General features: G+C 41.1%; 2 protein-coding genes across 3 annotated transcripts; both read right to left on the bottom strand.

Annotated features, from left to right (window-relative positions):
• Positions 1-616: 616 nt before the first annotated feature.
• Positions 617-18,674, bottom strand: stox2a (storkhead box 2a). Of its 2 annotated transcripts, none has more exons than XM_051385092.1 (4): positions 18,012-18,674; positions 8,299-8,451; positions 3,681-6,246; positions 617-1,468 (listed from the first exon to the last, which is right to left on the bottom strand). In XM_051385092.1, exons 1-4 carry the CDS (start codon positions 18,376-18,378, stop codon positions 1,267-1,269), a joined length of 3,288 nt encoding a protein of 1,095 aa, XP_051241052.1. In that variant the 5' UTR covers positions 18,379-18,674; the 3' UTR covers positions 617-1,266. The 2 variants fall into 2 exon arrangements, with proteins under 2 accessions (XP_051241052.1, XP_051241053.1); XM_051385093.1 differs by lacking the exon at positions 18,012-18,674 and adding an exon at positions 10,109-11,532.
• Positions 18,675-20,140: 1,466 nt separating this feature from the next.
• Positions 20,141-25,831, bottom strand: casp3a (caspase 3, apoptosis-related cysteine peptidase a). The gene is made up of 6 exons (XM_051385103.1): positions 25,629-25,831; positions 25,112-25,251; positions 22,283-22,411; positions 21,997-22,172; positions 21,784-21,895; positions 20,141-21,677 (listed from the first exon to the last, which is right to left on the bottom strand). Exons 1-6 carry the CDS (start codon positions 25,685-25,687, stop codon positions 21,448-21,450), a joined length of 846 nt encoding a protein of 281 aa, XP_051241063.1. The 5' UTR covers positions 25,688-25,831; the 3' UTR covers positions 20,141-21,447.
• Positions 25,832-26,508: the final 677 nt, after the last annotated feature.

Below are 26,508 nucleotides of genomic sequence, written 5' to 3' on the forward strand. Positions count from 1 at the left end.
GACCAGTCTTGGTGGTTCCACCGTCTACTCATTCTGCCTACATTTCCCACAATGCACCATGTCTACACTGTTTTGAGGAGCAGAGAATTGAAAACCACAAATAAAAGACAAAGAAAAAGCTCAGAATTCCCAACATAATCCAACATTTCCTCATTAAAACCACGCTTGAGGTTGAGCTCAAGGACCCTGTTGATCAATTCCTCCTAATAAACTGATGAAGAATTAATTCTTGATATTCCTTCAAAAGTAGTTGACAAAACAATCCCGCTACAAAATCTACAATTTAAAGACAACTGGCAGACGATCATGTGATATGACTGAAAGCTCCAGAACAATTACAAATAGACGTTGTGATAAGATTGTTCTGTCAACTGTGCTTCCCATGGCCCAGAATTAATATTCCACTTTTAAGCTATCATGGACAACAAACAACCTTAAATGAAAATAGAAAACATTTACAAACTCCACCTGCTGAAGACGATCGTGCGATATGAGTTGAAAGCTCTAAATCGGATACTAAACGAACCTTGTGTTGAGATTGTTTCGTCTATTATCTGCGATGTTCTGGCTTGTGCTTGCGAAGGGTGAGGTGCAGCTCATTTTGTCCGAAACATACTTTTTTGGTCACATAGCATCTTTAATACCACCATTATAATAATTAGGATATCAAAAGTATCGAGTATACATACATCATTTGCATTGCGGTACACAAATCTGAGCAGATTTATGTTTTTATATCTTTCATTCGTTGTTCTCAGGATCAACTTTTATTGTCTCGACATTGTGCTGATACATTGAATCGTCCTGAAGAACTTGACGCTATTTCAGGAAGGAGAACATTTAATTGGACATGTATTGTTAAGTAATATAAAAAAGTTTTTGATATTTCCAAATGTAACTTGAATCCTATAGTCTACTACTTTCCAATACCAATAGTCAAGAATCTTGATATAAGCCAAACTAGAGTCCATGTCACCAAAATCAAAGTACTTCAGGTAGGTTTCTTCACCTACAGTGGTCTTGATATTCTGTAGTTTTCTTCTCTTTTTTGCTGTAAAGTTCTTGAAGCTGTGGGAACAGTCTCTTGAAGCCATGCCTGTTTTTGTAACAGTCCCAGTAAATGGATTCTCAGGAGTCTGAAGATGTGTTGTGTTGTGTTTATGTGTATGCGTGTGTGTTGGTTGAGGACGGCGAGGGTCAAAATGGTGAAACACCTCGCTTTCCTCTGTCCTCCACCACCTTCACGGTCTCAGTCTGTGCTGCCTGTCAGACGCTGGTGATGGAGGCCAGGCAGTTCGATGACTTCTGGAGTTTCTCAGGCTGTGTGGTGGGGGGCTCTGGGATGGCGCGAAAGCTGAATGGCAGTCCGATACTACTGGTGCCGATGTGGCCGGGGCTCAGCGCTGGATTCTGCCGTCTATTGCTTTCCACTATGCTGGATGTGTTGGATGCAAGGCTTTCACGCGTCCTGCACGAGAGACAACATTAAGTGTTTGGTTTCAAAATACAGTATGAATTCAAGTAATCTAATAATAATACAAGACTTCACATAGCAGCGATTCCCAACCGTTTTCCTCAAGGGACCCTCTTCTATCATTGAGTAAACTGACGACCACTGACTAAGTGACACATTTTATGGATATTTCATATTATGTTCAATGCATAACAATAACAGTACAGAAGAACTGATAAAGTGTACCCAAATGGACCCAAATAGCAAACTCAGTAACTGCAGGAAGTTTTCAGAATTCAGTGTTTTCCTGTTTGGTTGTTTCAACTGTGTCCTTCTAATGCAGGACGAAGCTGTTAATTAGAGAATGAAGGCTGTGTGAATATAGCTTGTGTTCAGGTTTTAAGGTTTAAATCTTCAATAATAATATAAACTTTAAAAAATAAAATAAAAAATGCAGTTTTCTTTACAGAAATTAATGAAATTCTGAGATATACAAGCTACTGCGTATATTTTTTAAGTTTTCTTAATCCCCTTGCGACGACCGGTGAAGCCTTAGCGACCCCTAGTGGGGGTCCTGACCCTCAAATACACACTGGTGTATATGTATAGGTGCTGCTTGGCTAGAAAGACAAATGCCACTAATAATTTAATTGTAAGTATATTTTACAGACTGGAGGAAAAAGCTGATCAATTGCAGTTAATGAGAATTATAATAAGATAATTCCTTCCAGGAAGAGAAACGCTTAATTTCATTAAAAAAAGCTTTTACAAATAAATAGAAAAATCTTTTTTGAAGTATCCTGGAAAAACATAAATATATAAAGAAAAAAAGTCACTTTACCAAGAGCCTACATGTTTTTCTTAATAATACTGTAAATATTAAAGGGGCATTCCATCAATTTTACATATGAAGATCAGCCTGTGAACAGCAGAGTCCTCTGTGGCTCTAAAGGGAACTTTATATAGTATGAAAAAATAGGCCAGATGATGTCATCAGGTTTATTTTACCTCACGTATTTGACAGAAAGCTTGTGTTACGAACTGGGCATGCGAAGTTTGAAAGAGTTTGTAACAGGTAGAACTGTATTATGGGAAGTGTAGGATCCAGTGTTTTTGGAGAGTAACCCATCCTCGGCAATGAAAGTCAGGCTATCTGTCTCTCACGAGTCAGACAGCAATTTTATGGAAGTGCAATATTAAATCGATGGAGCAACCCTCCTGGTAACTGTCTGATAAATTGTGTTTAGATGGGTCACAAGTGATCCACCGATATTAAACTGCTGCACTGTGTTCATGTTTCTCTCAAGGAGCAGAAATAACGTGTTGCTAGTATATCTGTTTGTATGAGATGTTTGCAGCTGTTTATATAAAGCTGAAACTATTCATCCGTTTGTCACGTGTTTCAGCTGTTTTTACGTACATGTTATCTAAAGTTGATACACACTCTTATACAAATCAAGATTTTTCTTGTCTTGGTTGGATACATCTCTCAGAAATGTTACTAGACTGTTCTTAAAACAGGAAACTGGTCCTTCTCACTGCTCAACATGTTATCTGATTAAAAGCACACCTGGAACTCCAACTCACTAAGACCTAATCTAATCTGTTCACTATAAGAATATAGATGATCTACATCTGTACAGTCTAATGCAATCAAACCTCAATAATAAACATATAATTGATACTTTTCTGACAGTGTCACCAAAAACATTATGAGCTTCTTAGTGTCAGAGGTTATGACAGGTCTGTTGTATTGGACTGTATTTATTGTACAGGTGTACCTACTGTAGTAAAGTGGCCACAAAGGGTAGATACAAAGTCAAGACCTGTATTTGATTGTGAATGCATTAACCTGGGTGCCTCTCTATCCTTTGTGATAGTTAAGTGAGTTATTTCAGTTCGGTAACATGACCTGCTACAGTTTACAGATTATCACATGACCTAAGTATGAAACTTTGGTCATGTGAAAAAGCTGGTAAGAGACTTTGGGTAATTTTCTTTTGTTTTGTCAACATAAAAAGGTTATTTGGGCTTAGATTAGATTAGAGGACCACCATCTTTTGTTGAGCTTTTTTTATTTTGTGTGATGTTTACTTACATTATATGACTTAAAGTCCCACTTAAGTATGCCTCCTTCGCTTTACCAGTAATGCTGGTTTAAGACAAAACATTTTAAGACCAAACTGCTAGATGTTAATACACATCTACAGTTCATTTAAGCACATACCTGGGGGAGTTGAATCCACTGTCCACTGTGACACTGCTGCTGTCCATGCTGTCCAAACGGGCAGAGTGGGCCGACTTCTGGCTGCTGCTGTTCTCTGTCTCCTTGGGGCTGAGTAAGGTCAGATTGGTTTCCAGTTTCCGCTGAAGATCATGGTCCTTCTCCCGCTCCAGTAGCCACTGCATGGTTCCCTCCCCACCACCACCACTGCCTCCGCCATTACCACCCCCTTCCCCATGGTCTTTGTTGTCCTCTGCCTTTGCCAACTCTTTGTGCGAGTCCTCCTCTGCCTCTTCCTCTTCCTCATCATCTGATACATTATAATAGTCAAAGGAGGCGGAGGGGACTGTTGGCTCTAAGCAGCCCTGTAAAACTGCAGGTGACGCTGAGGAAGTGGCTGAATTGGAAGGCTGCTGGGGCTCAGGATTGTCTAGGGCCTCTGTTGATTTGGCATGTGAGGCTTTCCGCAATGTGCCGGACTTGGTGTAGCTGCTGTCCACATAGCCTGTGGACAAGGCATTGTGTGGAGGTTTGAACAAAGTGTCCTTGCTGAAGATCTCTTTCCTCTTGATCACCATACCGCCTCCTCCCCCTCCGGGATCTACATTGTGTTGGTGTGGCGTCAAACGGGCATTTTGCACCGGCTCTGGCGTCTGGCTTGGCGTCAGTCGCACTGAGCCGTTTTGTCCCTTTGCTGCCGACAAGTCCTCTTTGTACTCCATCGTGTGAGGAGAGGTGAGGTGAGGCGTTTGGCGGTCAGCCGGAGAGCCCTTGCGGAGTCCCCCTGATGAGGTTAATGTGTCATATTCTGATTTTGCCTGAGGCGAAGGGGCAGTTAGGATTGTTTCATTTGACGTATTGCACTGGAAGTACTCATCTGTTGAGGGCTTAGGAGAAAGTCCCATTAGCTCATTGTACGTTGGCAAGCTGTCTCTGCTTTTGTTCCTCTCCATCGTACTCCGGATCCTTGACTCATCCAAACTCCCTTTCCCCAAATCAGGCACATTAAAATCAGAGTGGAACTTAGCAGCAGAGAACATGATCCTTGAGTAGTGGGAGGACTTCTGCGTGGCGCGCAGGGTGCCGTCATCGGTGTAGTAATGACTACGCTCCTCCAGATTGGGGTCAAAGTCTTCTGGCGGCCCCAGTGACGGGCCCTTGAGGGAGTTGTCCATGGACCGAGAGCGTTCCTTAGCTTGATCTGACCTCTCGTGACGCGACTTCCTGTCCTGATTGTGACTGTGACTTCTTTGTACTCTGGACTGGCACGTCCCACGTGATGGCTCAGGGAAGGGCATCTCAGTCCGTCTCTTGGCTAGCTCCCCAGACACGTCCCACTCAGGGGTAACTGGGCAATACGATTCAGTAATGTTGGGGTTGCTATGGACCAGGTATGTTGCGCCTCCACTTCGCCTACGTTCCAAGGTGTACATGGCCTCCCGAGGTGAGCGTACTAACGAGTGGCTAAAGAAGCGGTAGTCCCTTTCCATAAACAAAAGGTCCCAGTTTGAACCCTCAGACGGGTCTCCCCTGGAGGTTCGGGGCTTGCTGTGTGAGCGCGACTTACCATGTGGGGCCCTCCTGTGTCCCCTCCCCCTCCTGCTGCGTGCACTGTGCTGGGCCGAAGACCCTGCCTTGTTCTTCTGTGTACGCTCTTCCTCCAGCCTCTTCATCACAGCCGTGTGCCTTGCCACATTCTCCACTGTTAGGTCGGGGTTGATTCGGCGGATTATCTCCATCTCCACCTCACGGGGAATGGGCGTGGTTGGCACTTCCTCGTCACGAAGAGGCCACTCCTCTGGGGGGAACTGGGCTGAGAAGGTGGCCAGCTGCCTCATTTTGTCCTTCTTGAAACTCAGTCTGAAGAGCCTGAGACCGAACCTTTTGGATTGCTTCTCGCCACTTCCGCTGCCACCACTTCCTTCTTTCTTTTTGGTCAGAGTGTCAGTTTTATAAGGGAAAGAAGTGATGCTTTTGCTCTTTTCAGCGGGATCTTGAGGTGGCGGTTGCTGGACAGGAGGAGAAGTGGGAAGAGGGGGATAAGGATATGATGGCGGTTCTCCTCGGTGCTCCTTGGCTGACGTGCTTGGTGGAGGTTCCCCACTGTTCTTATCCTTGGGTGGTTTACTTTGATAAGAATCTCCCCTGTGCTCCTTTGGTGACTTACTTTGGAGCGCAGAGGTGTGAAGTCTGGATGGGTCTTCGCGATAGGAGTTGTATGAGTCACTGTGATTCTTGCGAGGAGGCCTCTCTCTCAGGCAGCCAGGTGTGGATGGTGTGACGTTGCCAGACTTAGGCGAAGTGCATTGCTGAGGTTGCTGCTGCTGCTGCTGCTGCTGTTGCTGTTGTTGCAGCTGCTGCTGCTGCTGTTGTGACTGTTGCGGTTGGCGCTCTTGCAGCCGGTCATCCAGATGATACCACTTGTTGTTGGTTCTGATGAGGGACGGAGTGATAAAGTAGGTCTGGGGGGTGACAATGAAGTAGCCCTCTGGAGTTGGGTAGATCTTCCTCTCTCGCACCAGCATGTTCAGGGTATGTCGCAGAACCTCTGAGCTGGGTGTAGGCACGCCTGCAGGAAACACAGTTCAGACAAAGTTGAAGTACAGTCTTATATATTCTTTCAAAAAGAAACAGGTCCTTTCAAACAGGACATCAAACATCTTGTTGGAGCATGGTGACAGTTTAGATAGATGGTTAAATAATCCAAATGTACACTTTATACCAAAAATCTCTTAAAATAAATATAATATATATATATATAAGTAATAAATAAATGTCTTAATAATTAAGAACTTTTGGTGAAAAAAAAAAAAACAGAATTCCGCTTGTCAGGAACAGACAACCTAAACACTAGTTTAAGGGCTATTTTGATATGAATACAATGTGATATTTAGATAATGTTCCAGCCCAATACAACACACAGTATGGCAGTTTGATAAACTGCATTATGCATCTTCTTACCGAGCTTTTCCTTCAACCTATATAATGCTCATGTGAAGTGAAAGTTTCACACCAAAGTTTTTCATGGATGCACCATTACAATAACGATATTTGTAGATTTATTGTGCAACTAAAACTCAGCTTGACATATTCAGTATTGTAGGAAACATGGGTTTTACGTGACATGAAATGGGTGTTTATTTCATTTTTTGTTGACTAACTTTTTGTACATGAACCCCTACCTCAGCTCACCTGAATCCTGAATGACTCCTGAGGATATTTAATGAGGATGTCAGGAAGTCAGCTCAAGAGATTACGTCATATTAATTACCAAATCAACATCAAAAGTAGTCCAATTTGAACAAAACCATTCATAACCTTTGTCTAGCAAGGCCTTGTATTGCCCGACATTACATCACCCCTGTGTTCGTTTTTTTTCTTTTTTTTTACACAGAAATGATGCAACCTATAAGTTCATCTCACTCTGGTATTGTATAGATGTGAAGATGACTCTGAAAGACATGCTTTCCATTAAATTTGACTGACAACTTGGTTACACAGTGGTTAAACCTTATGTTTTAATAAATATTTAGTTGGTTTCACCAGAATAAAGGGTAATCCTGGATTTATTGGTTTATACATTTTACACAAGAAGAAAATTACTATGCTAGTTAAATATTACGTATATTCATACTGTTTAAATAAACAACATTGTGAACATTTTGTTAGAGCATCACAACAATGTGGAAATAGTAAAAAACGGATCACAGTTGCTGTTTTTTTTTTTTAACCTTGTTTTGTGAGGACTGCTATTAAACTTGTTTCTTATGAAGTGATAAGATAATAATAAGATAAAATTAACAATAAATTCTGGTCTGGTTGTTATTTAAGTAGCAGAATATCCAAATACATAATCATTAATAATTAGTCGCATAAATCAATATGCATATATGTTACTTGTGAAGAAAACCAAATACAGTATATGAGAAAAAAAAAGGACAGGGCACTAAAGCTGTTCACAATGTTTTAGTACATTTAAGGATGTTTTATCAGTAATTCTGGATGGACGTCAGGAAAGAGTGAAAAATATCCATCATTATTTTCCAGAGCCCAACGTTAAGTCTTCAAATGTCTAAAAAACTGTCAGGAAATCTGTTTACTGTTTCTATATGACAGAAAAAGCAGTAAACCCTCACATGTGAGAAGCTGGCACGTGAATGTCTGGCTTTTGTGATAGAAAAATTTCATAAAAACAGTAATTAAAATAATTAATGATTAATGACTAATCGCTTAATCGACCAAGGGTTTCAGGTCTATTCCTGTTAAGGTTGTTTGCAAGGTTTTACAGGATGAAATATGTCAATTCTCAATTAATGAAATCTGCCCTGAGGTGAGATCAATAAATGTTTAAAGCCTACATAGATCATTATGTTGTTCTTTGAACCTGACTTTTATGTTAAATGTATATATAATGAAACTATATAATCATTTTGCTTGGAAAATTTCATAAGCAACAAATCAGGAGACAATAAACAAATATGTGACACGCACAGATGTATATAATTACCATTTCTACTAGTATTTAATAAAACTTACATCATACGTCACATAATGTATTAAAAAATCAGTCTCTGCATGCTTTAGTGCAGTCCCATTTTAGAACGCGGTCAGAGGAGCCTACCTGGGAAGCTGGCAGTGAGGTGCTCCACCAGAGCCTCCTGGTTGACAGGATTGTGGGCAGAGTTCATAGCAGAGATGGCCAGGCACAAGATCTCCCCCAGCGGGATGAACTGTGACTGGCTGATAGGTGACATACTGATCGGAGACACGTCACCTGCAGGAGGAGGAGGAGGAGGCACAAGCACAACTGTGAGATCATGAATGAACAGCAGGCGCAGCGTGTGAAGCTATGATGTAATGGTCAAACAGCAGCAGTTTGCACGCTGCCTGGAACAGCTCCACCCCTCCTCTCTGTGCTTCCTTTAGCCTCTCATTCCTCCTGTTTCTCGTAGGTTGGCAAAGCGAGGCAGCTGCTGCAGCAGCCCGTAACTGTAGCGCGAGATCACCTGAGTCTTTGCAACCTCGTTATTCAATTCATCTCGCAAACAAAAAGAGAAGCTTACACAATCCTTCCAAGTGTCAAACCCCAACGTATTTGAAATTTAACAAAATATAACTGACTTTAGCACCACATTGAGAGCTTACACACAGAAATTCTCTGTTGCCTTTGTTGAATTAAGCTGGCTTTGCTGTCAGCAGTAGTGAGTAGTGAGATCATCCTACAACCAGACGGCCCGGCTTCAAGCCCCTCTGAGAGCAAACATCTGCCCTGCTGAAAGGTTGTAAAGCAACACACCGAATCCATCGCTGCAGCATCTGTGCTGTAGCTGACCCTGTCCTCTGACCTAAATCTGGAGATCGATAGAGAATCACACAATACGATGTAGAAAATATATCCAAAAAGCCTCCATGTTTCCTTTCTAACCTAACATTACGTCTCCACAGATAACCAACAGAATTAATTTTGCCTTATTGATCACTGCTTAAAAGTTTTGCTATCATTTGCTGTCCACACTAGCTGAGCGGAAATCTGTGCAGGGCCCTGCCTCCTCACCACACTCAGCTGAATGGTCAGTTAAGCAACGCGATGACGTTATCTCTGCTTAGTATCACAGCCCCCTAAGCTTTATGTGGCTTTACAAGGCTTTACTCGGTTTTTAGTAAACATGAGAAAAGCTGGATCTGCCAGTGAATTAGTCCCCACAAAAAAAATCCCCGTCCTGTGCTTTTATAGTATTTTAGTTTTTTCAACATACGCAGAGCAAATCTCTGAGGGGTGTGGGAATGAGGTTGTAGTATTTATGCTTCACATCATGCAATGGAGAAAGACAGCAGAAAACTATGCAAATATTTATAATAAAACTGGCTGAAAGGATTCTTGGTCAGGACATTAATTGCTGATGTGAGATGTCCCAGAAGCCCATTTGTCATATCAACAAACGAAATGAATCTCTCACAAAATTTGACGCAAAGGTGATGCAACTGATATTCAAGAATATATTATACATAATGAATTGATAAATATAAATTTTTTTTCATCATGTTCACAATTAGTTTAATTCATGTTTAAATATGGGTCAGTGAATACAAGGGAATATGTGAAAATATGTCAGGAAGTAGGAACGTTACAGAGGTTTGGACCCACTCAGATACAGTTTAATTAATCTTAAAACAAGCCGACAGACAAGAGAAAGCTTTAGATTAAATAATTCAAAATATTTCTCTTTTTCTCTATTTCTATTTGACCTCATTTGATACATTAGAGAAGTCGTAAAAAGGGGACGTAGTAAACATTTCCTCCTTGATAACATTAAAATTTCATCCACTTTGAACTCTGCCCTTTGACCTTAAATCAAAATGCCTTTGCTAACTCCGAGCAGCTTTGCGTAGAGAGAGGGTGGAGCTTCTGTTTGTGGGAGTGTCCGACTCACCTGGCGCACGATAACTTGGCGGGGACGGAGAGAAATGAGGAGGAGGAGGGGGAGGAAGATGCTGCTTCTGCACACGGATGTCTTTCTCACTACGGGAGAGATTGTGCTCCAGCGGGCGCTCGGTAAGCTCCGAGCTGGGCCAGGCCCGCCGCAGATTGCTGCTGCGGTTCTTCTTCATCGTGACCCCTTTACCAGGTGGCCTTCACCCCAGGGGGCTTCTGGGATAAGATGGGTAGGGGGTGGGGGGGCTTGGGTGGAATGGGGAGGAGGGGGAAGGAAGGAGGGAGGTGGGGAAGGGGGGGTGTGCAGGGGGAGGTCGACCAACCTCAGGCTCAGTGCCTCCCCCGCATCAGTAAGAACGTCCCGCTAGAGCGATCACACACCAGACATGGCAGGAACCAGTGTGCACCTTCACACACATACACACGTCTCATTTACATCCACGAGCAAGCTACAAACGACTGTGTTCGCACTGTGGGTGGTTGTCATCGGCTGCTGGGCTCTCCCAGGCTGATCTGGAGCGGTGGCAGCGGTGGCGGAGGTGCAGGTGATTGCGCGAGGCATCACCCTTTCATCGGCATCAGTCCCAGCCACCATTTGTAGCATCCCCATTTGCATGCGTAGGGAGGCACATTACGTAGCCGCTCTGATGTGGGAGGAGGGAGCAGGAGAGAGGTGGGGGGGCAGGGGTAGAGATGAGGGAAATGGGGCATTGGAAGCAAGGAGGACGGTGAGGAGAGATTTCAGTGGAGGTTTTGGGATCCGCTTGTTCCTTTTGAGTAGAAGGTAACAGGGGAAGGAAGGGAGGGGATGGATGGATAGTCAAAGATTCAAAGCTTAAGAGGCCCAGTCTTCGACAATAGCTCAATTCACCACAGGAGTGCTCGGCCGATCCCCGGAAAACAAAAGAGCCCACTTAAAAAAAAACAAAAATAAAAGCTCCATTCACCCTAATGGGCAGTGAAACCTCAATAGTATGCCAAGCACCGGAGACGCCACGTTCACCTCCATCTTTATCCGATCAAGCACAAGACCCCATCGTCCTTTCGACAACAGCACACCAGGAGAGGGTGGGGAGAAAAAAATGGAGAGCATAGAAATAAATAAATAAATTCAAGAATAGATATCCACCGTTTCCCGCAATCCAACGGAAGAAGCTCCCGAGCCTATCGCCGTAGCATCCATTCATTAACAGGGGGGGATGCAAACTCCAGTCAACGGCAAATCTCTTTCAACGCTAATGCTGCAGCTGCTCCCAGCACCTCCAGGAAGGGTGTGTGAGTATGTGTGTGTGTGTGTGTACGTGTATGTGTATGTGTGTGTGTGTGTGTGTGTGTGTGTGTGTGTGTGTGTGAGAAAGAGAGAAAGTGTGTATGCGCGCATCCGCCTGCTGCGCGCGATTCTGCGTGAGCATGCATGCGTCTGTGTCTGGGTGATTGAGGCTGAGGGGAGGGGAGGAGAGAGGATGCAAGAGAGAGAGAAAGAGAGAGAGAGAAAGAGAGAGAGAGAGAGAGAGAGAGAGAGAGAGAGATCGAGGACATACATTAGGCAGAGAGGAGAGCAAATATCAACAGCTCGAAACACACACACACACACAAGAAATAAATAAAAATATTCAGCCCTCAGATGATGTCCAGGGAATAGCTCAGACTCTGAATCTTTGGCTGAATTTTCTATCCTCACCATCTCTTGTTCCCTCACTCTCTCTGTCTTACTAGCTCTCTATCTTGAAGGATGAGGGGCCCCTTAAACCACCATCCTCCCTTTTTTTGTGTGTGTCTCACCTGACCTGTAAGACCAAAGCTAAACACCTGACAGAGGCCACAACCAAAGGGAATCATTTTAGAGGTTCCGATTTGTGTCTTCCTCGTCGGTGCTTTTCCACCGGTTGATTCAGTAACTACTACTGTGTGGAGCTGTCAATGAAAAAGGAAAAAACCTAAAGCATCACCTTAATCATGTCCAGAGTGGCAGCTCCTGCTAGCTGCAGACTCCTGCTGACTCACATGTGTGGAGTGTGAATGGACGGTTGGAGGGACAGAATAAGGAGCAAAGTGAGAGGGCAGGACGGGGCACCGGTGGAGGGGGGGACGGTGTCACAACCAATCTGCTCCAGTTCACTGATACCAAAGAGAAAGAGGAGAGGAAGGGAAGGGAAGGAGGGGTGAGGAGGAGGAGGAGGAGGGGGAGAGCGACACCACGCCAGCCATTTTATTTCTCAGTAGTGCTGCAACAGCCTTTGTTGCCATGACGACGCAAGCCGATGATCTCATAGCTGTTACCTTTGAGTGCTGTTCCCTTAAAGAGCCAGTTACTCAAGATAGAAGCAGACAGACACCACATAGACGAGGACTGACTGTCTGTTATATGGACAGAAAATACTCAACTGCATCGCTGCTGAGAAATTGAGAGCCTTCAACACTTTGTGCACTACAAGGCACAATTACACCAACTGTGTGGAAAAAAGAGCAGGATGTCCTGACAGTGGAAGGAATACATGTGTCCACGGTGACAACAATGATTCAATTCTCACCAGATATATCCTGGAAAATCCTGCTGACTCCAAATGTGAAGCAGTCAATCAGTCGATTGATCGATTAGTCGGTGGACAGAAAATTATTCAGAAAGAATTTTGATAACTCAACATGCTTAACATTTATTGGTTCCATTGATTTATATGTGAGGATTTAATACAGTAAACTGAATATCTTTGGGGTTTGGACTCTTGGTTGGATAAAACAAGCAATTTGAAGACAATTTGAATTTGAAGAGATCACTTTGGGCTGTAGGAAACTGCACATTTTTCACTATTTTCTTACACCTTCTAGGCTATAAGATGAATCAATGCATCAATAATGAAAATAATGCTTAGTTGGAGCCCTACAGGGGATTCATGTGTGTTTATTATTGAAGCAAGCCCTCATACGTTTACCAAGCACTGTAAAATCACATTTTAAAATCACGTGGCTGGTTAATCTGACAAAAGGCTGTTTTCCTACAGTCAGCCATGTTAGCGGCTCTGTAAAGCTGTACTTAGCCACTGCAAAGCCGTACTTTGAGCTAAACGCTAATACCAGAATGCTAACATGCTCACAATGCTAGCATGCTGATGTAGGTATAATGTTAACCACCATGTTTAGCTAGTGTGTTTGCACTAAACAAAGAGGAGCTTAGTTAGTTTGCCTTGCAGATATGGTCAAAACTTGTATTAAACGGATTAAACATTTGACCTGATGATTGCAGCAGATTAGGTCTGCACAATTAATCAAAATATTTTCAAATTCGCAATACGGCCAAATGCAATATCCAAATAAATTTTGGATAAAAGGTAAAATGTGTGACAAAAGAGCATTTTAATGAAGTACTGTAGTGCTGCAGAGGCCTACAAGATATAAGAAGTTTACTTGGTACAAACGTCATCATGATTTTAAAAGGTTTTTTTCAGTAAAAAATGAAAATTGTGATGGAAAAGGATCATTCCCACTAATCGTGACTCATATCGTAATTGCAATATCTGTCAAAACAATCGCAATATGATTTTTTTTTTACCATATCATGCAGCCCTACATCAGATGAGAAGTCAGCGGATCACCAGTTATTACAGTTCATCCTGAGGGGAACATGAATTTCTACAGTTACCAAGACATTTCTCTCTGAACCCCTTAATGTCTATACTGAGGGTGCCTTGTGTTTAGATAAACATATCAGTAGTCATGAGCTGTCACACAATAAAAGATTTGTGTCCTGTTACAACTTCATCCTACTTCCTTGCAAACGGGGCCATTTCTGCCGGTGGTCTGCCCTCCAGTGGAACATTTATGACAACACATGTACTTTTTTAAAGTCAGCTCTCCAGGCCAGACAGTGAATAAAGACACAAACTATTTTTTGCCACAACAGCCTACATAACACATGCTGATCTGACATTAAGATATACAACAAAAAAAATCTGTCTGCTGCGTTAAACATTTCCCCCAATTCTCTACTGGGACCCTCCCTTTCCTTCCAATGGAGACCTGGCCTATAGCAGGGAATGCAGTGCAATAGTGTTTTCCTGAACAAACGCTCCTCTTTTCCTTCCTTAAGAGCACACACTCCTCCCAGTCCATTGTTAATAGCCTGCTAACGGATACAAAGTCCCTCAGTTAATCAGATTGAATTGTCAGTTTTAAAAAACACTTTTGTTTCCACACAGCTGAAAATCCACAACTTTTGTCTAAATGTATTAATCCAGCTACTGTTTTGCCTCTCAGCCCTAATCAAACATTCTCAGGCCATTTGGGGGATAATCTGTATTATGTAAACACTCACATGAGTAAATGCACTATATGTCTAATAATCTGACATCAAAACTAATTTCATAACAATATGATTTCAGCCTTCTAAGACTTACTAATCTAGGGTTGTCTGTTAATTCTTTTTAATGAATAATGTGTGAGTAAACATGTACCACAGGTGGAGTCTGTGAGTGTTGTTCCTAAAGTCTTTTGTGCAAGGTATAAAAAACACTTTGTCAGATGCAATTATATGTACAAAAATACAATATCTATAATTATCTATCTATAATTATGCAAGTATACATCTTGCCAAATGCCTGCCTTTTACACACATAGTTAATGAACAGCCTATGTTGTCTGAACTGTGTTTGAACTTGTCTCACAAACTACAATCTTGACACTTCAGCTATGAAAATGAGTCACACAGAAAACGTGCAGGTCATACTAGAAAATCAACACTACAGTGGTTTTCATCTGCATATTGTTGTCAGTACTTGAGGACATTTTCCATTAGGGTTATCAAACACACCACAATAAAACATGTCTGAGTACAAAACAATCGATTTATAGACATGTTTTGCATGCTGGAGCTATTTCAGGTGATCGCAAACAGGCAAAATGGTTAAAATTTAACTCCTGGTTGAATTCACACAAGCTTACTACTAAACTACAGATTGATTATGCAGCCCAATAATGTGGTGACCACACAGGTGAGTATGAGACTGTTACATCCATTGTCACCATTGGTCCAGTTCTGAGTTGATTTCCAAGTTAATATCTATCCGAGATTATGGGTCACACAAAAACTATATCGATATCTCATCTACATCTGGACCCACAGCATATAAACTCTGTTGGCTTTGGCATTAGAGAGTCTGGTGAGTTATTAGCTATAAGACAAACATTCCACAGCTTATCTGTGTTTGCTTCAGTAGTGTGAAGTTACGTCATTATGTCTGACAGACATAACAGACAGCAACACAAAATCACACATCTATTTTAAGATTTACCTTTGGACTATAACAGCCCCTAAAGTACTGAAGCCTTTCAATTTAATTAAATCAATATTTAGCAGCTAAATGTAGAAATCTGATAACATGAAAGGAGCTGTTTGAACATTCAATACACACTACAATTTGAAAAGAAGTCTGGTCAGTGCCTTAGCAGTAGGTGCTAAAGGTTGAGTTGACACAAACAAATGGTTTAACAAAACTTTAAGTTGAGAGTGTGTAACAACAATATACACAAAGAGTTTGCAGTTGCTCCAGGAAAAGTGCACCAGTCTATTTACACAGCGCTGCTGATGAGAGTGGAAAGTGTAAATAAAATCAGTAAAGTTGCCCTTAAACCAAAACAATGAGCTAAAAGACACTAAAACGATTGATAGAGCTGAGGTGAACTGCAGAGTCAGGCGATAATCTTCTGTGGGTACACAGAGTACATTACACATAGTATTTAAATCCATTGGTTTTTTTGTAAAAATATTGATTAGAGCAGCTGTAACTATTGAAGATTTGAATACACATCAGCCTTCCAAGCCTGTTGGAGAAACTACGGTGGCCAGCGAAACTTGGGAAAAACACCAAAGTCTGTTCTGGGCTATTGAAGAAACATGGCGGTTTCAACATGGCAGCCTTTGTGTAAAAGGACACGCTCCCTCTGTAGCTGAAAACAGCTCATTAAGGTAATGAAAACACAACAATTCCTATTTTCAGGTGATTATATACAAATAAAAACATACTTGTGATGATATCCATTTTTTGCCAATATAAACAAAAATGTTTCACACTGCATCTTAAAGGCTTCACCACATCTTCATCATCCCTTCCTCCTGCTCCATAACTTTACAGGTTTCTCTGATGATCTAAATTGAGGATCTATTTCAATGCTAACAGACATAAATAAGGTGATCCATGACATGCTGCATGCCTCTCTTATGAGCATGCACGCACACATACACACACACTCACACTCACACACATACACACAAAGATAGCGGAAGCCTGTGAGGGCAGTATGATGGGTGCAGCGGTTAGACTTGCTGACAATACCACAAGTCGTACAAACCTGTCCCAGCACATACATGAGTTATAGCCTTGACAGAAGAAGCTGAGTATGAGTGTGGGAATGTTGACCTGGAGTAGAACTGGGCCTAAGTACCTGCTCCTCTATCTAAATGAGGAAGTCTGCAGGATATGAAGCTGCTGAGGTTATAAGGTGGTCTTCATCAGACTAGCTTCAACTGGTTTCATGCAACCTGCCAGCTGAACTGTTGCCTTGGGTCACAGAGGGAGTAGACAATATCATATAAAAAACCTCAGGGAAAACTATTTTAACCACACTATCAAAAAAGGTGGGTCATATTCGGTTGAATGCCAATCAGCAGCTTTTGCTAGCTATTAAAGAGGTGTGGAAATCAGGATGAAACAACCAGCAGAGCTCTGGAGAGCCACAAACTGCAGGTAAATCTGTCAGAAAGGTATTTAGATGATCAAAGTTAACAGTCTAACTATGATAACATACGCCAAAAACCCAGAAACTGCAAAGACAGAGAGAGGCAAAGACTGGAGTCAATCAAGTCAATCCAGAAAAGTCCACTTCTCAAACCAAATCTAAATCTCTAAAAGATTCAGATTTCTTGTCTAAGTCAAGTCAAGCTGTGAAGCTCTTGCAAGTCTTTCAGGCCTCTTAGTGCTGACCATTAAAATGACACAACATTCGGATATTGTCCTTCAAATATTTGGTAGTTAGTTCACTTTTTTTATTTAGGGAAGTCTCTTTAATTTAGATAGAGATGTCTTTTACAAGCGAGAACAAAAGGTCATTCCAGTCACATTAATTAAAACATACATAAGTTTTAGTAAAACATCAGTAAGTAGAACCCAACCGTCCCGCCGAGGAGTTAGTGTCTCTAACATGAGTTTGTTTTGCAGTTTAATCCAGTGTTGAGGTACCTGAAACCAGTCTTCCCTAGTTTATTCTTTTTTTTATTCTTCCATGATTTTACGGCATAAAACCCAGAGACTGGGATGTTTTGCTATCAAGTCTAAAGTCATCTCGAGGCTTCAGGGAGTCAAGTCTCAAGTAAGTGAATTCTGAGATAAGTCAAGTCCATCTCCATCTCCAGAATCTCCATTTCTCTGGTTTAAAATCGAGTCCAAGTCTCGAGTCTACAGCTCTGGACAGACACATACAGTAGGGAAGTACTGCTAAATGGCATGCAAGTTAATACGGCCCACAGGAGTTCAAAGTTTAAATTATTTCATTTATGTCATCCACTCGATTCATTCTGACAGACTCTGTGGTTGGAGGCCAAGATTTGCCAGATTTAATTACACTTTATTGCCACTGCACATTATACTTACTGTTAACACTTGTAAACGCTTGTGTTTACTGCTATTGTGTCTGGATGATATTTCTTTGTTACTGGTGGATGATCTACTGCTTTAATGTGCCTCTTTTTGGGGTCATGCTGCAAACTAAATCCCCCAAAATCATTGTTCCCATACATATGAGAGGAAACCAGTAGAAATCACCCACTCTTCCATTAAGGACTGTCTGTGCAACTCTACTGTAATAACATGGTTATGCATGTGTCTTAATTGTCTTAATTAACTTTAACCCACCTATGCACTTGATGTCAAAGCCCTGTGGTGGTTTCAGGGTTCGTCTGGTCCATCCGTTCCTGAGGACCTGAAGATGGACCTCTTTCCCCTGGATCAGCAGCACACTCTCATCAATCCAGCCGAGGAAGAAGATCTCGGACAGAGCGTGTGTCAGCGCCTTGTTCCAGAAATGCTGCATGTTTACGGCTTTGAAATTGGCGAATACCTCGTAGCCGGTGTGATGCTGTAACTTCAGGGAGAGCGCGGCCGGTGATGATGATGATGATGATAATGATGATGATGATGGGGGGTCCTCTTTATCTCCTGCGCAAACCTGCGACAGCACCAGAGCCAGAGAGTGCGGAGCTACCTGGAGGAACTTCTCCATTCCTGCTTCAGGCAAAGTTAACTTTTTTTTGGTTCCACATGAGAAATCAAAAGAAAACTACTGTTTTCTTTACTGTGGGGCATTGTTTAGAGCACGCAATGTTACGTGTCTACACCCCCCCCCAAAAAAAAAAACGGCCCGATAATCCTAACTGGTTTAGGCATGTTGAAGAAATGGGAGAGCAGCGTAAAAAGAAAACGCGCGGAGCTGATCCAGAGTCTGCAGCACGACGCTACTAATGCAGGTGCTCCATCTAAGAGCAGGGAAATGTGCAACCTGACACGGCGCGCAATGAAGCCAACTAACGCCAACTGTCAGAGAGTATTAGGGCCTATTTTCAGCGACGAAAGAGGCGAGGACTTGTGCTGCGTTCAGGTGCTACTCGTAAACTGCTACTTTCGACTTTGGAAGTCCACCAAAAGTCATACTTTTTCCTTGACATTGTTTAGCAATCTTATGGTGAGATATAACGATGAAAACAGTAAATTGAATTTTAAACTCAAAACACAAAAAGGAAATTTAGGAAATGGTTGGACAACACAATAATATGACAAGAAATGTGGCTGGAAAAAAACACCTGCAGGATTCAATACAATATCAACGCAACTTTAACTTTATTGTCTAAGGGAAATTTGTCTTGTTGCAAGGCAACACAGAACAGACTCAGGCTTACACATAAAGCACAATAATGATAAAATAATGATAGAATACATATATAAAATATTATAAAAACATGTACTAAAACTAACCAATGACACAATGATATAGGAAACCATCAGCTGCCTCATCCTGAGACTATTGTTGGTTTGTTGGTGTTGGTTTCTATTAGATGTTGCCTCTATTGAAAGGTGTTGATATTATTTTGTCCACCTCATTCACATATATGGAGGAACAAACAGGGTATCATCTTATTATATAATGTAATCCAATGTAACACCTTAAAATAAGTTTCACTAAGGTGCCTTAAAATGTTAGTATTTATAACAGGACTGCTGTACTGGATTGCACTCTAATGTAAAGGGGTGTTTGCTGGTTATTTATTGGTTTATATACAGATATATTCTTTTTTGTCTCATTAGCACCTCCAACTGGAACAACTCACAATTAATCTGCAGTTTACAGATCAACCCCATATTGACTGACACTTTATTGTAGTTAGTCAGTCTACAGAAAACTAATTGGCAACTATTTTGATCACCAATTAATCATTTATCAAATCTTTAATAAAAGTAAGTATTCTATATTTTTGCAAGTATAGAATCTGAGAGTTATTTTTTGGTCTTACATTTTAGTAAATTTGAAATTTGGGAATTTTGGAGAGTTGGTTGGACAAAAGAAGACAAAACACCTTAGGCTCTAACATTTGAAAGAATATTGAAATGAATGTTGTGGTGGAATATTAAGGTGCAATTTGTTAACTCAGTTTCTGATTTAGAGGTATATATTGTTGGCGTATGTAGGTGTTGTGTAAGTTTCCGCTGTGAGTCTTTAAACTTAGTACATCCAACAGGTAATAAGTGGCCTGTTGTTTGTGAAAGCTAGTTTAGGTAGGTAAAGTGCGTCTGGGCTGGCAGCGAAGGAATCTGAGGCCCAGTTTTGTTTGGCGCAGGGCCTCGGGATCTGGTGGCCCAGTTCTTCTCACCTCCAGGCATGCCAAATCTGGAGTAATCCTGCCTGTTCACACTCAAGAAAGTGTACACAAGTAGACTCTTTACTGTGTTTGTAGACAATTGTATGACATATGAACAAAACTACAACACTAAACAATGAAAAGTGGTTTTTTATTTATCAGGCAGAACATTACACCAACCTCACAGTATAGCTGCTTACAAAAAAGTGATACCACAAAAAAGCCCAAAAGACATTCATAGCAACATGTTGTATATTGATAAGAGTTAAAACTGGTCAAGTAACAGTGATTTCAGCCTATTTGCTGCAAGTACTGAAATATCTACTCAAAATGACCAGGACCTGGATCATTACATAAACAAATTGTGCTTCTTTTTTTTTTTTGCTGTAAGTCTCTAAAAGCTGATGTTTACATATAAAGGTTTGTCTCACAGTTACACAACAACCCATTGGAAATGGTGTTTTAAGGAGTGTACAATTAAATCAAAGTGAAAAGGCATATATTTTGCCATTTTGTCCGTTATAAAACCGCATGAAATAAATAGCCAAATATGAAATGTAAGTTGTTCAGATGACTTCCTCATAAAATGTGCCTCAAATAACAGCAAGTGTGCTGGCTTTACTCATGCATGCTACAAAGCCTTGCCCCCACTAATTGAGAGACAACAGTTGATTATCCACATTTAGAAAAAGAAAAAAACTTAAAAAGTAAAAATGAATTCTTAGCTTAGTGGATGCTCCTGAATTTGCTACACAACATTATCCTTTTATGTCTCTATGGAGTGTTAATGCTTCATACAACTCATCAGGTGCTAATCCAATGAATGATCATTGTCACTACACTGAAAAAAAAAAAACAAGAATGTAAAAAGAAAAAAAGCAGGCACAGAAATTAAACACATGATCCTTGCATAACAGACTATCATCTTGCTTAGACAGTCGAGTTAAAATAAACAGCTGACTCATAAAAAAACATTGATGCTGGAGTGCAGGAGGCCTGTCTATGGTTTCATGATTAAACACATATAGAAGGTCAAATTTCCTATCAAACTGGTTCCAAATATTATTCCCTGAAATGTATAGTGTAAACAGGCATGTCCTGGTAGCAAACCAGTGAGCATGCAATTACATTTTATCTTAAAGTCATGATATTTGTTTTTGTTTAAAAAGAGAATACAAAATAGTTTCCCTGTAGGGATACACATTTTAATGCCTAATATTTCAGAACTGTACTCCCCCACTAAAGGAACCCTAAAATGCCAAGCTTGTGAAATGTGAGATTAGCATCACATCTACTCTCCCAGAAATATGTAAGCTGAGGTTTCAAGAGTTCAGTCTGAAAGTGTAAACTAAATTAACTGACAAACACCACCTCATACGCATCCTCAAGCCTTTCTTTTGCAGACGAAGGCCGGCGAGGCTTCTACGGCAGAGACGACATCAAGGAGAAAAATACATCTCCTTGGTCAGCATTGACACAATACATGGGATTTGTTTCTTTGCATTGAAGCCTGGTGAATTTGAGATTGACTCAAACTCTACTGCCACCTTGTGGTTCACTCGTGTCATGATGTGCTGGAGCTCCAATTCTTTTCCATATTTGCTGATCAGATCACACAGTGATTGGATAAACCAGGACCCGGTCGTAGTGTTCCTCCATGAGTAGTAGCCTGTACACAGAGGAGTGATAGAGTAAAGGGTGTGTCGATACAACAGATAAAAAAAGGGAACAAGGAGTATACAAAACAACCTGTGTTTGTGTGTGTAAGTATTAACCTGGGGCTGTGGAGAAAGCATACAGGAAGTCAGCCTCCACAGGGATCTTAGTAGTGCCATCTTCTCCACTGTCTGTTTCAATGCCTGGATCCAAATCAGTGCCTCTGCAAGCCTAATCAATATGCACACAAACAAAACAGGACCTGGTTGCAGGTTTAGACGATTCAGCAAAGTAAGTTAGTGCAGTAGGGGAAAAAAAACCTCTTATGATACCTGAATGAAGAACAGTTTGGGCTTCCCCACCAGTGATATACAGTGATTGCCACGAAAAAGTGACGTTAGGTACTTAAGCTCTACTGAGCCGTCCGTACCAAAGAACACACCCTCATCTCCATGACTCAACAGAACACAGATGAATGAGGCGTTGCAGCTGTGATCTTCCTTTGACACTGAAACAAACATATATATACACTTTAATATATTTTTGTACAAGATGATATAAAGACAGCAGGTGAAAAGAGTAGATAGTTTGTGTGTGTGTGTGTGTACACAAACTTACCAGAAATTAAAACCTGTTTCATCTGCTCGACTGTCTGGTCATTGTAAATCTTCGTCTTATAACCCAACTTTGTAAACACTTTCATCGCGTTGCCAGCATCCACATCTGTACCATTTCTCTGATTCATGCCTTTAAAAACAAAGCAAAGAAATGTGTTCTGGTTACTTGAAGAACAACAAAAACTTCCCAAAATAATTTACGTAACCAACAGCTCTTTCTTCCTCAAAACTAAATTCAACCAATAGCGCATACAGTAGGCAGTTTGATAAACAAGCACATACTTATTTATTTCCCAATAATTTTAAAGGTGATTTTATTAGACCTCTTCTAGTGACTGACAGTGCTTGATTGAAATCTACCTCTCTCTCCTGGCGGGAGAAATTACACTGTTAATCATTGGTTGCACTCCATTTGGTTGTGGTGTTGTGCTTTGTGTAGCAGCAAGGCCAGGGAAACCTGGTAAACTGGAGTGCAAGTGGCATATGAGGCAGTAGGTGTGACGTTGAATCTCTGTCAGCTGATAATCAAACAGCAGCGGGTGTTATTCTTTTCATCTTTTTTTTAGCTCGTAAGTTTTTAAACATTTGGATTCAGTAACGGCTAGCCATGTGAAAAACGTTTTCATTAGTTCGTATTATTTATATTTTATATTTATATTTGGTTTATGTGCTGCACAGAGCCATGGATTTGCATAAAGCAGCATCTGATGTTTTGTGTGCCGAATTCAAATGAAAACCTCGTCCAACATGCACAAAGCGGCACTGTGACGATGGGATTTTGGAGTGCACCCATTCTTATTATACACGACGTCTGGTTACCTCACCTCATATCTTCAACCTAATCAGCCAGAAAAGCGAACACACCTACACAGGTTTAAATAATAAAATGAATGATGGCTGAATTCCTATTTTAAGTTTGCTCCATCCTATGCGTGTTTAGTGCATCTTGTTGGTCTGAGTCTTGGTCTGACTCTTACTCATAGCCTAAGATTGCTACATTTTAAATATAAACTGACCTCACCACCAACCCACTATCTGTCTGGAGCCTTTGGGTTCTGCATTGAACGTCCCTTTAGACTGACAGAGTACATTAACTGTCACCACCTGCTCCGTTTCTAGAAGTGAGGCGTAAACCACTAGTAGTCTGCTAGCTTTTACATGCAGTTTTTTTTTTTTTTGAAACATGCGTGGGAGTCTAAGTGTGAAATACCTTCTTGGTTGAACAGCTGGAAACAAATGAACGTGGCAGTACAAGCTTAACTACTGCTGATGTTTACCCCACTCATATGATGCTCATGGGACATTATGGTGTTTGTAGACCAAGCAGTCATGTGTACTCAGTTAGTCCTGCTAGACAGGTTTGTCAAACAAAAGTCTGAGAAAATGAGACCATCACACAGTAACTCTGATGCTCTATAAGAGAGACTGAAGCTTTATTCCCTTGCATTGATATCCAAGGTCTAAAAAAAAAAAAAAAGACTCAAATAATAAATAATAATAGAAGAGACTTTTTTTCAAGCTTATATTGCACAATGACCATAAAGGTCAACTCAAGGTCGCATCAGAGAAACAAGCGCTGGATAAACATTCCCCTATAGATCCTTCAGGGGCAGACACTTTCATGCTTCACAAAAAGATTATGAACGCCCTGAGGACACACACGACAATACCTCCAATAGCTATCTTTCTCTATCCCGCCACTCTAAGGCAAGACGACCAGAACATTCTCACACAAAGAGTTCTCCACAGCCTACATCAAACTTGTAAGAGGAACTAATCAAACAATGGGTACTACACACGTGATGGATCACAAATCACACTACATGTCATGTGGGTACTTGAACTTCCTGAGGAGCAGCTGACAGTTTTCTGTAATTGTCTTGTGTTATCAAATGCATTGATGTATATACACACAAGGTTAGTTCAAGTGCATGATTCATTCTCTCTAAAGACAACACTGGACTGCCACAAAGCTAATTTGAACATCTAATTAACTAGCACAGGGAGGCAGTTTAAGGGTATCCAGAGCAACATGTTTAAATTGGGTCCCGTAGCACACTTATCATCTCACGAAGGTGTGGATGTGGGATGATTGACCTGCTTCGTTGTACTCTGGGATGGTGTTAGTGAGAAGCAACGCCAGCTTCTGTTCTCTCAGACCAAGAAGTTTCTGTTAAGACTTTTTAGTTCACACAACTCTGAGCAACACCAGCGCCTGCACAGAAGTGGCATCACCTCACAATTATAGGCAGTTTCACAAGCGATATCCCAGCAGGGAGTCCTCTCCTCCAGCTTTCTGACAGGAACGTACTCGCACCAAGTTAATCTACCATAACTGAGGGATCAACTGAGAGAAGCTTGTGTAAATGAACTGGGAACTGGACACGCTACTACAGAGTTACCACAGACACACCTACAGCCAGTTAACCTCTAACTCCTTATTAAAGTTTTATAAGTGTACATTTGAGCCAGCTGACCTTGTATTTCAAAACCCTTCCTTAAGACCTAATGTGACATTTTGGGTGCTGGAAAATAACCCAGAATCCAACATGGAGAGAGAATTAACACACAAAAGAGGGACAACAAGTAAGCATCTTCATTACCATGTAACTACTACTATAAATTATTTTTATATTCATATTTTAGTGTATGAAAAGTAACAAATATAACAACGTTTTTTTTTTTGAGTTCTTACAATGTTAATGTTAATGTTACCACCAGGTTATTCCTTCCTTTTATTAACATTATTAACTAGTAATGATCTGCTCTACACTTTCAGCACTAAGTAAAACACGAGAGAAACAAATGAATAAACAACCAAAACAAACACCTGTTCTCCTGTCGAAGTTCTTGTTGTTGATGATGATGCACTGGCCCATGCTGGGGTAGTTCAGGCTGTATCTGAAGCTGCGGGAGTTGGGCTTGGCGTCCACGTCCATGGGGCCAGACGCAGAAAAAGACGCCTCCGACCTGAGAGACGACAAAACCAAACAACATTTTATTTAAATGCAAGAGAAGAACACAATGTACGGAATGCACGACAAAAGATGGGGCTTTTTTTTTTTTTTTTAATGTTAGATGGAGGAGGAAGCATTTAGTGTACAGGCCCGCGTTAGTGCTGCATATTGGACATTATTTAAATAACTCAATGCTAATACAGGGTTACAGAACTAGAAACAACAGCTTTATGTATGTTAACAGCTAAAATGTGACATTATATTCTAGTAACAGGTGTAGTTTCGGATAAAGGACGGAGGTGGAACTGCTTCTTCATCACTGTCTGAACGAGAAGCTGCGGCGGATAACAATCGCTAACAAGCTAACAAACAGACAAACAAGAGACTCACTCTTGTCCGTCGCCTCTTCTTGCGTCCGTGGAGTCTTCTCCGGGTCCGTTTAGCGACATATTTGTTGATTAGGCACACAGCTTACACACACTGTACGATCAAACAGCAAACCCGGCAGGGAACTGTAGCTAAGGCGTGTTCGGAAAGAGGACGTGAAGTTAGCTGAGCTGCGCTGAGCTGCTAACGTTAGTAAACAAAGATGCTGATGTCATGCGCAGATGCACTTGTTTTTCACTCCCACGCCTACCGTGGAAAAAAAAAAAAAGGGGGGGGGGAGGGCGGTCACGACACAGCTTGCTTTGGTTTATATGGATGTATTTTAGATAAATATTGACCACACTCAAACAAGGATATTATTTTAAATGTTTATATTGTTATTATTAAATGAACTAAAATAAACTTTTGTCTTATCACTCCACCCCCAGGACCCACACTGAGTTATAAATGCTGCTTCGAGGCTGCTTCTTATTATACATGTATATACAACTGTGGGCAATCTGAAGTTGTTTTTGTTGGCCTTAAGGTTGCTAAATTTAAATATAATACATATTCAAATTTCATAAAATTACCCTGGAAAAAGGCCCACTGCGTTAAAGTTTCAATTTCAGACTAACTCCCCCAGGTCCCTAAAAAAAACCCCTAAAACTCCCAGAGAAAATACAGCCCTGCTTCTGAAATTACTGTTCTGTATGAGATTTTGATGCATATAATAACACAATTATTTTTTTCTTTTGGAGATTTCTCTCTAGAGATAAACTCGACTTGATCTCCTCCTGCAGTCACACAATGTAATCACCAGTTTCTGTCTATATGTTGTTTCACAATGATGTTGTACTATTCGCAGAGTTGGGCCGATTATTATAGTTTTTGCTCTCACAAA

This window comes from Dicentrarchus labrax, unplaced genomic scaffold (genome assembly GCF_905237075.1).
Source record: "Dicentrarchus labrax unplaced genomic scaffold, dlabrax2021, whole genome shotgun sequence".
In the NCBI taxonomy this organism is placed as follows: domain Eukaryota; kingdom Metazoa; phylum Chordata; class Actinopteri; family Moronidae; genus Dicentrarchus; species Dicentrarchus labrax.

Coding starts and splice junctions, on each gene's coding strand:
- casp3a (XM_051385103.1), bottom strand. CDS start 25,687: ATGTCGCTAAACGGACCCGGAGAAGACTCCACGGACGCAAGAAGAGGC. Junction 25,252..25,628: donor AGAAGAGGCGACGGACAAGA/GTGAGTCTCTTG, acceptor GTCGTCTCTCAG/GTCGGAGGCGTCTTTTTCTG. Junction 22,173..22,282: donor GAAACAGGTTTTAATTTCTG/GTAAGTTTGTGT, acceptor TGTTTGTTTCAG/TGTCAAAGGAAGATCACAGC.
- stox2a (XM_051385092.1), bottom strand. CDS start 18,378: ATGGAGAAGTTCCTCCAGGTAGCTCCGCACTCTCTGGCTCTGGTGCTG. Junction 6,247..8,298: donor CCTCACTGCCAGCTTCCCAG/GTAGGCTCCTCT, acceptor TGTTTCCTGCAG/GCGTGCCTACACCCAGCTCA. Junction 1,469..3,680: donor AGTGGATTCAACTCCCCCAG/GTATGTGCTTAA, acceptor TCTCTCGTGCAG/GACGCGTGAAAGCCTTGCAT.